Source organism: Pongo pygmaeus, chromosome 8, assembly GCF_028885625.2.
Source record: "Pongo pygmaeus isolate AG05252 chromosome 8, NHGRI_mPonPyg2-v2.0_pri, whole genome shotgun sequence".
Classification (NCBI taxonomy): domain Eukaryota; kingdom Metazoa; phylum Chordata; class Mammalia; order Primates; family Hominidae; genus Pongo; species Pongo pygmaeus.
The window spans coordinates 83296701-83309521 of record NC_072381.2 but is presented as its reverse complement, the minus strand read 5'-3'; the positions used below and the strand labels follow the sequence as shown (position 1 = coordinate 83309521).

Sequence of the window (12821 nt, the reverse complement as noted above, 5' to 3'; positions counted from 1 at the left end):
ATTCACCAACCAGGAAATACTTTAATGTCAAAGAAACCATTTCTCCCTCATTCTGTTCCACAGTTGGAGACTCCACCCTTGGGTCTTTAATAAGTTCTTATCAAAATGCAATTGAGAAAAAGTAAAAAAAAAAAAAAAAAAGAAGAAGAAGAAGACCATAATTCAAAAGCTTTCCAAATTTTGTTCCTCAGAAAAAAAAGGCGAGATCAATAATCAAATAAGTTTGGAAATAATAGTTGTAATCCATTACTAGAAAATATCCCAGCAGAGATCAACTGACAGCAGGTGAGAACAAGATAGATAGAAGATGAAGACTCTATGATAGGTCCAGGTTGGCCCATGGGAACAGAGCTGTCCCCTGGCAAAGAAGAGTGCCCAGAAAGGAAGAACAGAAGCTGAGGAGAATCTACACACCTCTGACCAATCCGCTCCTATGTCAAACCCGAGGGTTCTTACCCGGTATTTCTTTTCTTGTTCAAATTTTTCTTCAAATTTTCGAATTTTCCGCTTGAGGCTCTGGATGTGCTTGGTGAGCTGGGTGACGGTCTGTGGCGCCTTGCCATCTCCACAGCTGCAGCGTGAAGAACTCCGCGGCCTGCAGTGATTACAGGGAGGAAGGAGTATCAAAAACAGTGGGCTTCCAGTAAACAGTTCTGTTGATCTACAAACCAAAATTCCAGGATTGTCAGAGAATTCCAGAGGGAAGTTCATTATTTGATGAGGCCACCATGGTAGCATCTGCTCATTAATGGAGACTCCCTATCACAAAACTCTGTTATGGGTGGATGTTGTCTCGGACTTTAGTGTAAAATGTCAAAATATTAGTCCAGGAAATGTGTTTTGTAAAGCTTAGAGGAAGCCAATTTAAGATTCGAAAGAGACAGCACTGTTGAGGCTCTGTCCTCAGTAGGTTGCCCAAGCCATACCTACCAACATTTTCAAGGAAGATTTAGATGAGTGGTTAACTTTTCTTGACATAACAGGACTTTTTTTTAATATGATGAAAGGATGGGCCTCTTTTCCAGAAATTGCATATACCCCCTCACATAACACACACACTTTACATGCAATAGCAATAATTCACTCTTTCAGGTCCATCGATAGATAGTTCATGGACCCGGGGTTAGATATATTCAAGAAAAAATGGCATGAGTTCTGACGGAGAAACCAGGGATTCCCTGGGCATATTTTTAGCCAAGGGATTCTTAATCTTAATTATACATCAAAATTATTTATGGAACTTAAACATAAACAACACATAGTTCCTCAATCTCAAATGCAAATTCCAAGTGGAATGTATAGGGGGCAGGCATCTGATTACACACACACACACACACACACACACACACATACATTATTTGGACGAGGGTAGCTACTGTAAGCTACCACTTTTCTAGAATCTAACAAGAAATGTAGATGGACAGCTCCCAAGTGTTCCCACAACTCATCCATTGATGCTACCACTGGACATGGAAAGAATATTGAGCTCATCAACAATGATATGTCTGATATGTGCATGTACATATACTTAAGATTCTGGTCATTTCACCAAAAATGTTCAAACATGTGAGCCGCTGGGCTATCCTGTCTCTCATGACCATTTCCTCTTGCAGTATCAAGGCCTGCAATGGCATCCCCAACTAGCAAGTACACTAATTTTTGTCATTTATTGTTCCAGTCTCGCAATTGTGTTAGGCAGGCACATTTGTGCTATTTCAGTCACACTTCATTGTAGTTTATAAATGTGGCATTTGAAAAACTGTATGAAATGAAGACAATAACAAAACAGTTTTCTCACATCATAAACTGCTGAGTGCTGGGTGGAGATGGGGCTGACTCAGGGTCTAAGTTGAATCTCTGGCTTTGGCTGAAGATGGAGCATCGTGGCGACAGCAGTGGGTTATCACCGTCAGTGATGTGATAGAGCAGCCTGCTGGTCCCCACAGACTGGAGGTCTTCTGGTGCGCTGTTGGCCTCATTCTGCCCATCTTTGTGGACTGGTGAGGGGTCTGGGCAAATGAGACAAATCATCAAGACTTAGAAGTGACAGAGGGCTTGAGACTGTCATGTTCCTAAATAAAGATCATAAGCATTCATTATAATGGCTTGCCTCTTTGTCATTTCTTCCTTCTGGGGATATGAAAAGCTTTCAAAATATTGTCATGTTTATTCTCACAGAACCTGGACAGAAAATATTACAAAGCTGTTAACAAAACAAAGGAAACAAATAAGTTTGGTATGAGTTATACAATCAACACAACCCCAAACTACAAAACAATCTTCTTTTTATTTCACATTATTTGCATAAGTCAGAGGGTATATTACAAAATGTTAGAGCAATAAAAAGAAAACAATAAAATGGAGCTGGAGCAAAAGACTATAGATTATCAGGAAGAAAAGGTGTAACAACCAGTGAAGGAAGGGAGAGAAGGGAGTAGGAGGAAGAGAGAGAAAAGAAAAACAAGAGGAAGAGAGGGGAGAGGAGTCCCCAGAAAGAAAATTATTCAGCAATCATCAAAAATGATGGAGAACTCTGCTTATCAACAAGGAATGATGTTCAGAATATGCTAAATGGAAACCACAAATTTCAAAACCAAACATTCCGTTTTATATAAACACACACATTTATATGTACAAATAGATGCACTAAAAGATCATAGAGGTTACATAGCAACTACAAAGCATGGTAGAATCAGGAATTATTCTATTTTTTTCTCCAAAACTTTATGTACCATTTTATTTCAGGCAAAACAAAAAACATACACAAAACCTGCTCCGAACCCTCTCCCCAGCTAGCCATCTCTGTCCCTGAATTCTCACTAGAACCAATCCCCTTTTAAGTTAGTTCCCCACCTCACGGTCGTCCAGAAGGTATGTACCCCTCTGCTGTGGAAGTAAGGGCAGGGGACTGAGGCACAGCAGCAGGGGATCAGATCATTAGGAAACTGAGTCAGGGGGCCAGAAGAAGGAGCTCTGCACCCTGGGCTCCGTACAGAGTTATTCAAGAAGCAGCCCAGTCTCCTTCTCAAGTTTGCTCAACAGACAAGTCAGGACCAGCCAAGGCTTTCTCTTACTACTTCTTCTCTAACGAAAGGGGAAAACAAAAGATTTTCTGGATGAATAAGCAGAATCAGAAAACACTGATGATCTGCTTGTCCAAAATAAACACTTGTCACAATTTGGTACCAGATGAATCTTAATCAGATTTAGAGTGGCTCCTTGTTTTCTAGAGCTTGAAATGCAATCTGCTTTGCGTAACATCAAAGGTCTGATTAGGTCCTCCTGTGTTTTCAGTTGGCTTCTCCCCTGGTGGATTGTAGACTGGAGAATGGATAACTCCTCCTATTTTGTCTTTGCAGCTCACTGACAGCACTGTCAGTGGCTGAGGCTAGTCAGAAATGGATGTGATGACAAAAGAGTTGGAGGTAGGCGAATGGCAGTGCCTCCAGCCCAACACAAGGTGTAATGGTGTGACTGACACACATCACCACAGGCAACACCCTTGCCATGAATAATTTACCCAGAAAACTCTGCAGTTTGGAAAGAGCCCTCAGGAGTAACAGGAATAAGAGTTACTAACCAATAACTCATAGCATATAATATCACCTTCAAAATACACCAGTAGGTGTATGGGTTCCTCATCAAATCCTTTTCTTAAACCACTAGGCTCTAAGAAGAAGTGTGTTTTATTCATGTTACCAGTTTCTTGGAAATATCTTCTGGAAATAATAATGGAGAAGAAAATAATCTTTAGCACACACCTGGGACCACCATATTTTTACTGAAATGGAAAAGGTCTGAGACCTTCAACCCTTCAGCTCATTTGTGGCCCCAGGGTCAAAACTAACAAGGTCTCTTCTTGGTTGCTGTTTTATAATGCCAAAATGGAAATACTTGGGATCCTAGTAACATGACTGTGAAGCAGTGCCAGGGAAAGATCTCGGTTTCTGGAACCCATAGAGTCCTAAAATATAACTTTGTAGAATCACACATCACTACAAATGGCTTTTTAAAAAACTGCATTGCAACAGTAATTGTAAACCTCCATTTATATGGCATCTGTTTTCCTTTGGGCATTTGCATAATTTACCATGTGGCCCAATTAACATCCTAACCTCCTTGCCTCCAATTCACTATTGAAGGAAGCTGTGAGCCAGAAAGATCCCAAAGCAACCAATTGAAAAACAACACAGTCAAAAACTGGTAATTTTGTAACCCCTCAGTTCTTTGTCCAAACTCTCCATTTGAGTTGAGAAGGGGCTTAATTAAATCAGCTGACGCATGCATATGTGTGTGTATTTGTGTAGACAGAATTATTGAGCTCTTTGCTCAGAAGAGGCTAGTGTAGATTCAGAGCCAATGCTGCTGCTGTCCTGGGAAGAGTCCAGGCCACTGCTTCCAGACCCTACTTCCCAGTAGGGAGAAGCTGATGGCAATATTAAACTAAGGTGGAACTTTTGTTCCCTAGGGGCACATTACTTTCTATCCCCAAGGAAGGGGCAGCTTGGCAGGGCTCATCCTGCGATGCAGTATGTTTTAGAGGAAAGGGTCTGGGAGCCAGGAGTTTGGTGCGCCTATACTTTCTGTGGGGCTCCAGCCAGTTTCCCCACCTCTCTCAGTTTCATTGTTTGGCCTGTCTTCCTCACAGGACTGTGATAAGAAACATAAAAGGAGACACTCTCCACAACATTGTGCCAATACAGTAGTCACCACTTATCGGCAGGGGATAAGTTCCAAGACTCCCAGTGGACACCTGAAACCACAGAGCGCATCAAACCCTATATATACTACGTTTTTTCCTATATAGAGAGAGAGCTTTGATAAAGTTTAATTCATAAATTAGGCACAGTAAGAGATTAACAACAACTAACAATAAAATAGGACAATTATAACAAGATACTGTAATAAAAGTTGTGTAAATGTGATCTCTCTGAAAATACTTATTGTACTGTACTGTGGGCACCTGAAACTGCAGAAAGGGAAGCCCAGGATATGGGGAGACTACTGTAGTAACAATGCTGTTACTTATGCTTACGCTTCATCCTAAGCAATGGCCAAGAATTCATGAATTTGATGTACTAGTTACATTTTTTAAAACTAATACACATTAAAACAAATTCCTCTTAAAAGTAACAATATTCACCCATGCATCCTTTGTATAGGGTATTTGGTGAAATCTTAAGATAAAGCATAGAAACTACTGAACACAGCATCTATGAGACCCATTATTTTTAACAAATATTATTAAAATAAGAAAATTGAATATTGTCTTCTCTTACTGAACACCAACCTCATTTGGAAACCCTACAGGGTTAATGTGGAAAATAAGAACCAATATACCCCACAACATGTTGTCACTACTCTAAGTCCCTATTTATAAAAACATAATAATCATCATATCTAATATTTATGAAGTGACTCACTGTGTCCTCAATCTTATTCTGAGATTTTTTGCATGTATTTAATCTTTGTAACAACTACATGAGGCTGGTAGTAATATGCTCTTCATTTTAAATTCACTAGGAAAGGTTGCATAACTAGGCTATCTCCATTCAGGGAGAGTTTGACCGGTGCTTGACATAGAAGATGCCACATCTCTGACACTGGAAGCCACAGTGTTTCTGGCAGCCCAGTCACTGAGCAGAAGGGAACATAGAGAAGAAAAGTAGTTACCATCAGTGTGTGAAGGCCAAGAGACCACTTCTGCTCAGGCTGCAACCCCAAGCAGAAGCAAATGCTACATTATAGTGGTTAAATGAGGTAGTCAGATTTAAAAATCTATCTTTCTAATGTGAGTTTAAAGCTATTCCAAACCTAAGTAAATCTCTATCTGCAAAAACTTGAGATGGGGTGCTGAGATGTGTAGATTCGTAAAATTGCACTCTTGGGATTGCCCATCATGGTGGGCTCCTAAATAGCATTCAGGGACATTCCAAAATGCCAAACTTCCGCCTTTGTTGGTTTCAAACGATAAATAAGCCAAAAGCATGTCCGTGATTCTAATGAGGTTCAGGCCTTAGCATTCTCAATCAGCCTCTCTCAGGACAGACAGCAGGGAGGATAATAACATCACCCACACACAGAGGGCCACAAAAACACAGATGAAAAACAACCAAGAAAACATCTGATAGATACATGATGGGTTCATTTTTAGGTATGTCGCATTTGAGTTCCTGAGGCACTAAAGGGTTCGCTATATGGTTAGCAGGGAGAGGACATGGGTAAACCTGAAGTCATCCCAATAACCAAGGTGAGAAAACAGATGAGCTTCCTTGGGTAGAGAGCACTGAGAGAGGAGAAGCAGTATCGTCATGTCAGGTGGGAATGAGGGCAGATGAAAAGGGACTCTGGGTTGGGGAGACTGACTGAGCAGTGAGGAGGTCAGCACTCCAAGCAGTCCTATGTGCCACTTTCTATAGATGGCCACTAGACGTGTTAGGGAGCTGGAGGGGTGGGAAATTTGTCACCCTGAAAACAGGGCTGGGCTTCATGACAGTCACCCTGCAAACCCAAGAGGCAGTTTGCCATAATGGATAAAAACACGAGCCACAGGCTCAGGAAGACCAAGATTCTCATCCCAGTTTTGTCACTGGTGTGACCTGGGATGCATTATTTAATCTCTCTCAATCTCATTGAATTTGAGCAATAACCAAGGGAAATGTCCAATGGACAGCTTCTGATCTCTGAGAACATCTTTTACTCTCCCTATGTCACCAAAATGGAGCCAACTGCTCAGATAACAACGAGGCTGAACAATGTCCTGCCCAGGTCCAGGGTTCTCCCTGAGCTGTGGAGCTAGGGAAAGAGAAATTATGCATCATAGTGTGGAAGATTCAGAAGTGCCCTCTAGGGATACAGAGAAAGCTGGGCGCTGGATGCTTATCATTTTTCAGCCTACTTGACTCTCCAGGTCTTCTAGTCGATTCTTGAATAGTTGATCACCGTAGTGGTACAGCTGATAAAAATCTGCTATTAAGATGACAAAAGCTATTTTCAAATGGGAGTTTTCATTTATGAGCAGAAGCACTATGGGGAGAATATTTGGGGAACATTGAATATACAAAGCAAACAGAAAGACCACTGAAGGAAATTCCAACCTTCGATGTGGGCGGTACCTTTACTAGTCTCATCCCAAGTCAATTAGAAAGTATAGTCAAGAATGATTCATCTCAAGCGTCATGAGTTAGGCTGAATTAGCCAATTCACTCAGGGAAGTTGGACCAGCAGCTCCAGATACAGCCACAGGAACGTATGATTCTCAAGGAACTCGAAGAGACAGGACAGGTTGTCTACCTAGCCCTGGGCCTGGGAGACATCAAGAGCAGTGTCAGACACCAAGCTTCTGGGCATGCCATCTGGTCACTTCCAGGCAGTCTTTCTATGCATGAAAAGCTGATACTAAAAGAACCTGAAGAAAGGTATTTTTAAAGTGACTAAAATATATAGGAAACCTGTGTGCAAGGGAAAAGTGGTAATTGACAACTCTCTGTATGTTCAGTTTTTTTGTAAACCTAAAACTATTCTGAAAAATAAAGTCTATTAATATTTTTTGTAATGACTATAGGCTACTGGTTAAAAGCCCGGGCTCTAGAGTCAGAGGCTTGGGCTTTGTCTGTGATACCACTTGTTGGCAGTTGTTATACCCTTGGCCAGGCAAGTCTCTTCAAATTCAGAATTCTCATTTGTAATCAGTTGAAGACAAATACAATCAGGTATAATAACACAGTACTTGGTCTAATGTAAAAAGTGAATTAAAAAAATTAAATAACTACCTGGCAGTTTGGGCTGTAGAACTGATATTTCCTTCCTATAAAGCAGTTGGAGAAGTGGCCTCAGAGGATTACAGTCATCTATACATTTTGAAATCTTTCCTTAGAAAACAAGGGATTAATGCAAAGCTCCTTTCTTCATAGATTATGAAGATGGTTGTAAAATCACAGAAAAATTATTAATAGTAGATAACTTTTCTGGCCAAGTTATGTCATAGGTTTAGCACAGGACAGATTTTATTGTTACAAATGTAATTCCAAATTTAATAGGTAGTATTTATTCAGCCATCAGCTCTATAGATTATTGCTGTTATAAATACCTTTTGCTTAGGAGAATAAGTGTAATGTCAATCATATGCAAGATTCTAGAGGGGACCTAGGGAATGAACAATATGAAATGTCATTTCCAATCCCTGGAAGTAGTTAGAAATTATGATAGAATACATATTCAAAGACAAATGCAAGCATTATCAACTGGAGGAAAGGAGACATGAGTTCTGAGTACAGAAAGGATGCCCAGCTTTTAACATAATGACAGCTGACATTTATGGAGCATTTACCGCTGGAGATGAGCTAAGACCTTCATGTATATATTATAGCATGCCATTCTCACAACAATCCTAGGAATTAGATAGTATGCTTTTTCCCATTTTAAACAAAAGGAAACTGAGGAGGATGAGAGAGTAAATAACCTGTCCCAAATCACCCAAGTAGCATATAAAGTTCTGCAAGGAACTATCTTTCTGAGCTAGGCAGAACCTTTTGCAAAGGGCAGAGTTGAATTAATATTTTAAGAAATTAATTCAGTTCTAATCTTGCAAGTGCATCCTGGATTAATCTTGTTTTACATTTCGGAAATGACATAGAAGAAGAAATTTTTAAACAACCATTGATATGAAAATATATCTGGGTTTTCAAGAAGTCTATGCAAGATTTTCATGCCAAATATTGTTTTAAAACAAAACTGAATGATGATTGGGCCATGTTTTGCAATGGATGCAAAGTTCACTTAACAATATGCAGCTAAGGGAAGAGATTAATTTCTGTCTTTATGATGGACATGTCAGTACCAATACTTGCAAATGGATCCTGAATTAATCTTATTTTACATTTCAGAAATGGCATGGAAAAGGAAGTGCAGAATGATAAATCTGAATTTGCAGATGATGTTAACATTTTTCAGAGTGAAATGCTAAGCAACCACAGAACAAGCTCATAAACCATGAAGCAGAGGTTCAATAGTGGCAGATGACTTGCACTGCAGGCCAGTAAGTGATGCCATTAAAGAAAACAAAGCCAGCTACTCCTAACAAATAACAAGCACTAAACTATTAGTTTAATCAGGTATGGGATTTGGGGAGCTCTGATAGAATATACTGATATGACAAAAAAGCCAAGAAAATAATATGCATCTCTAGGAAGGGTTTGGAAAACAATCCCACAGGCGTAATTATTTCATATTTATTTTATAAAATGCCCCTGTTCCCATTTTCACATATTAATTCATATTTTAAATTGAGATCATTGTAGATTCACATGCTGCTGTAAGAAATAATAGAGATCCCTTGTATACTTTGCCCAGTTTCTTCCAGTGGTGACATTCTGTAAAACTATAGTACCTCTGCTGATATTTACAAATAAAATTGTAGTATCTGACTCCATGTGAAATATGCTATGCAGTTCAGGTAAATATACATCAAAAGAGACACAGGGACCTAGAGATGGATTCGATCAGAGGAGGCAAAATTACAGAAACAGAGGGGCTGTAGCAAATAAATCAACCACAAATCTAGATCTCTTCAGTCTGACAAGACAAAGTCAGGGATGGATTTTTAAAATGACTTTCAAAATACATTAATTATATAGAGAGTATATAGACCAGCTATATATTTCATTCCAAATTCTAGAATATTAGAACTTTGGGGACTTACCATTTAAGCTGGATGGTAAATAGCATCCTGATGAAGAGTTTAGGCTATGGAGTCAGAGTGGGGAAAGCCCCACTAACACTTCCCCACTTTCCACCCAGCCACCCTCTACTCAGCAGCTTTGGGCCCTTCAGGCCAGTGTATTAGTTCGTTTTCATGCTGCTGATAAAGACATACCCAAGACTGGGCAATCTGTAAAAGGAAGAGGTTTATTGGATTCACAGCTCCACGTGGCTGTGGAAGCCTAACATTCATGGCAGAAGGGAAAGGCTTGTCTCACATAGTGGCAGACAAGAGAAGAGAGCTTGTGCAGGGAAACTCCCCTTTTGAAAACCATCAGACCTCATGCGACTTATTCACTATCACGAGAGCAGCATGGGAAAGACCTGCCCCCATGATTCAATTACCTCCCACAACATGTGGGTCCCTCCCACAACATGTGGGAATTCAAGATGAGATCTGGGTGGGGACACAGCCAAACCATATCACCAGTTACATCTCCAAGTTTATTTCCTCATCTTTAATCTGGGGGTGATAATGAAAACTATATCATAGAGTTCCTGTGCAGAATAAGAAAATCCATCCACTAATGCCCAATCCATTCACTAATGCCTGATGCAAGTAAAGAGGTCATTGTTAGCTAATGTTAATGTTATTCACTTAAGAGCTTTTACATCAAAGGTTTCTGAAACTCAGCACTATTGACCATTCAGCACTATTGAACCAGGTAATTCTTTGATGAGGGAGGGGGGTGGTCCTGTGCATTTCAGGATGTTTAACAGAATTCCTGGCTTCTACTCACCAGATGCCAGGAATGTCCACTGCCTCATTGTAACCAGTTGTGTCTCTAGATGCTGCCAAATGTCCTCGAGGGCAGCAAAAAATAGACCCCAATTGAAAACCTCTATTTTAAAGGAACCAACTTAGGACAAATAAATGAAGTACTACTTTCTATAATGGTAGCCATTTTTTCAGTTAAAACATTAGATGGTACATCTTGAATATATATAAAGGCTCCAGAAGGCTTTAGAAGTCTCAGTGTGTCTCATACACATACACACACACACACACACACACACACACACACCATAATGAATTAAGTTTCTAAAAGATATTTGGAAATTCTGTGCACTTCTGAGGTTAAATGAAGATCTCTTCTTACTGACTTTCAAAGACTATCTGGGGTTGCCCCCACATAGGCTGAAATATCAAGTTTTATGGATAACCAGATGCTCCTAGTAGGATACCTGAAATGCTTTCCTATTCTAGAAATCTATTTCTAAATTGCACCTGCAGCAGGAACATATTTCATGTCACCCCTGGAGTGGCACCGTGTTCTATAAAGTATTACTGAACCTCCTTGCACTTCAGAATCATCAAGGGAGTTTTTCAAATGTGGGGATTCTTAGGCCTCATCTTTATATTTTAATTTTTAATTTTAAGGTAGGGATCTCAGACAGCTGTAAATTTAATAATCATTTTCAATTAATTGAAAACTTCTGGTCAAGTGGACAGTGTCTGGAAATATGAGTGAAAAGGTCAGGTTCTGGTTGACTCTGACCTACGTCAACTTCAACTTTGGAAGAGACCTATAGATTATGCAGAATTCTGCATAAGAATAATTGTAGACTCTAAATAGACATACTACATTAGTGTCTTACCCAAACTGAAAGTTCAATTTGAAGATCAAGATTTTAGAAAAATGTAATAAAGTACTGCTATGGAATTATTATTTTTAGTAATAGGTGTGCAGTTATTCTGGTGACAGTTTTTGCTAAAACTCCAAACCATCAATCATCCTTGGTCAGACAGAACAAAGGCTACTATGCTGACTCATGTGGAACATGAACAGTCCTTCTCCACACTCTAAAATCATAAGCAGTGGAAAAGACAATCCTCATTCCATTTTCCATTCAATCACATCAGAATAGGTGCTTACTAATTCCATGCTGGAAATATTTGCTTCAGCTGTAAGAAGATATTGATAGAGTTAGAGGTATTTTGAGCCTATTATGTGGGTTTCTGCCTTAGTCAGTTCTGGATGCTATAACAAATTACCATAGACTGAGTGGCTTATTAACAACAGAAATTTATCTCTCACAGTTCTGGAGGCTAGAAATTCAAGATCAGGTGCCAGCCGGGTCAACTTCTCATAAGGGCTGTCTTCTAGCTTGCAGAAGGCTGACTTCTTACAGCCTCACATGGAGGGAAGAGGGCAAGCTAGCTTTCTGGACTCTTATAAGGGCACTAAATCCCATTGCCTAATCACCTTCCCAAGGTCCCACCTCCAAACTTCAACATATATTTTAATAAGTTGTTGGGGAAACACGAAGATTCAGTCTATAACAGCTTCTGTCTCACAGGTCGTGGTTTGCAACCTACAAGTAGGGTGACCAACAGTCCTGGAATATCTGGGAGTGAAGATTTCCTAGCATATGGGATATTTAGTGCTAAAAATAGGACAATCCTGTGCAAACCAATCCAGTTGGTTACCCTTTGTATGGCCCCAAGCTGCCTTGCAGCCAATTTCCTCTCCATCATTTTTCCCTAAGGGCCCTCTATTCCTCAAATCTGTCTATATCCCCATCCCACTCACTCCCAACCTGTGGACTTTCTCCTCCTGAAATAAGTAAGCAGATGGAGCCAACTGGCCACAGACCCTGAGTTATAAGTCCCATGTGATCTGTGAGCCTCTTCTCGTTGCCAAAATTGAGGTAGAGCAGAGTCAGACAGAACTTGACATTATCTTCCAATTCAAGACACTATCCACTTGAATAGTGTGGTTCTATTATTCAGGAGGGTTTATGAAACACACAGATTCCAGGGCTTTCATCCTAGACTGTCTAGAGAGGATGCCAGAGAATCTCCACGTTGGAAAAGCTTCCTTGTAATTATGATCTGTAAGAAGGTTCTGGAACAGTATCTAGAATACAGTGTCCCCAGGGGTACCATGAAATGTGTTCTTGCTGCATATGCAGTTTACAACTGGATGTCTAGGAAAGGGGAGCACATCAAGTCTCTTACTAGGTGGAACTGATCTTGGCAACCCATAAACCCAAGTTAAAGCCAATCAAGTCTATAGTGAATTTGAAACCTACTAGGTCACATGAATTTATACTTATGA

The 12821-nt window shown here is 40.0% G+C and overlaps 1 protein-coding gene across 6 annotated transcripts in view; it reads right to left on the bottom strand.

Annotated features, from left to right (window-relative positions):
- The window catches only part of FAM13C (family with sequence similarity 13 member C), a 122692-nt gene that overhangs the window by 21963 nt on the left and 87908 nt on the right, over positions 1 to 12821 (bottom strand). For all 6 annotated transcript variants that reach the window (XM_054436361.2, XM_054436360.2, XM_054436359.1 and 3 more), the window contains 2 exons: positions 1799 to 2009; positions 457 to 595 (listed from right to left, as the gene is read on the bottom strand). In XM_054436361.2, coding sequence (XP_054292336.1) covers positions 457 to 595; positions 1799 to 2009 — 350 coding nt within the window. The remainder of the gene's footprint in view (positions 1 to 456; positions 596 to 1798; positions 2010 to 12821) is intronic.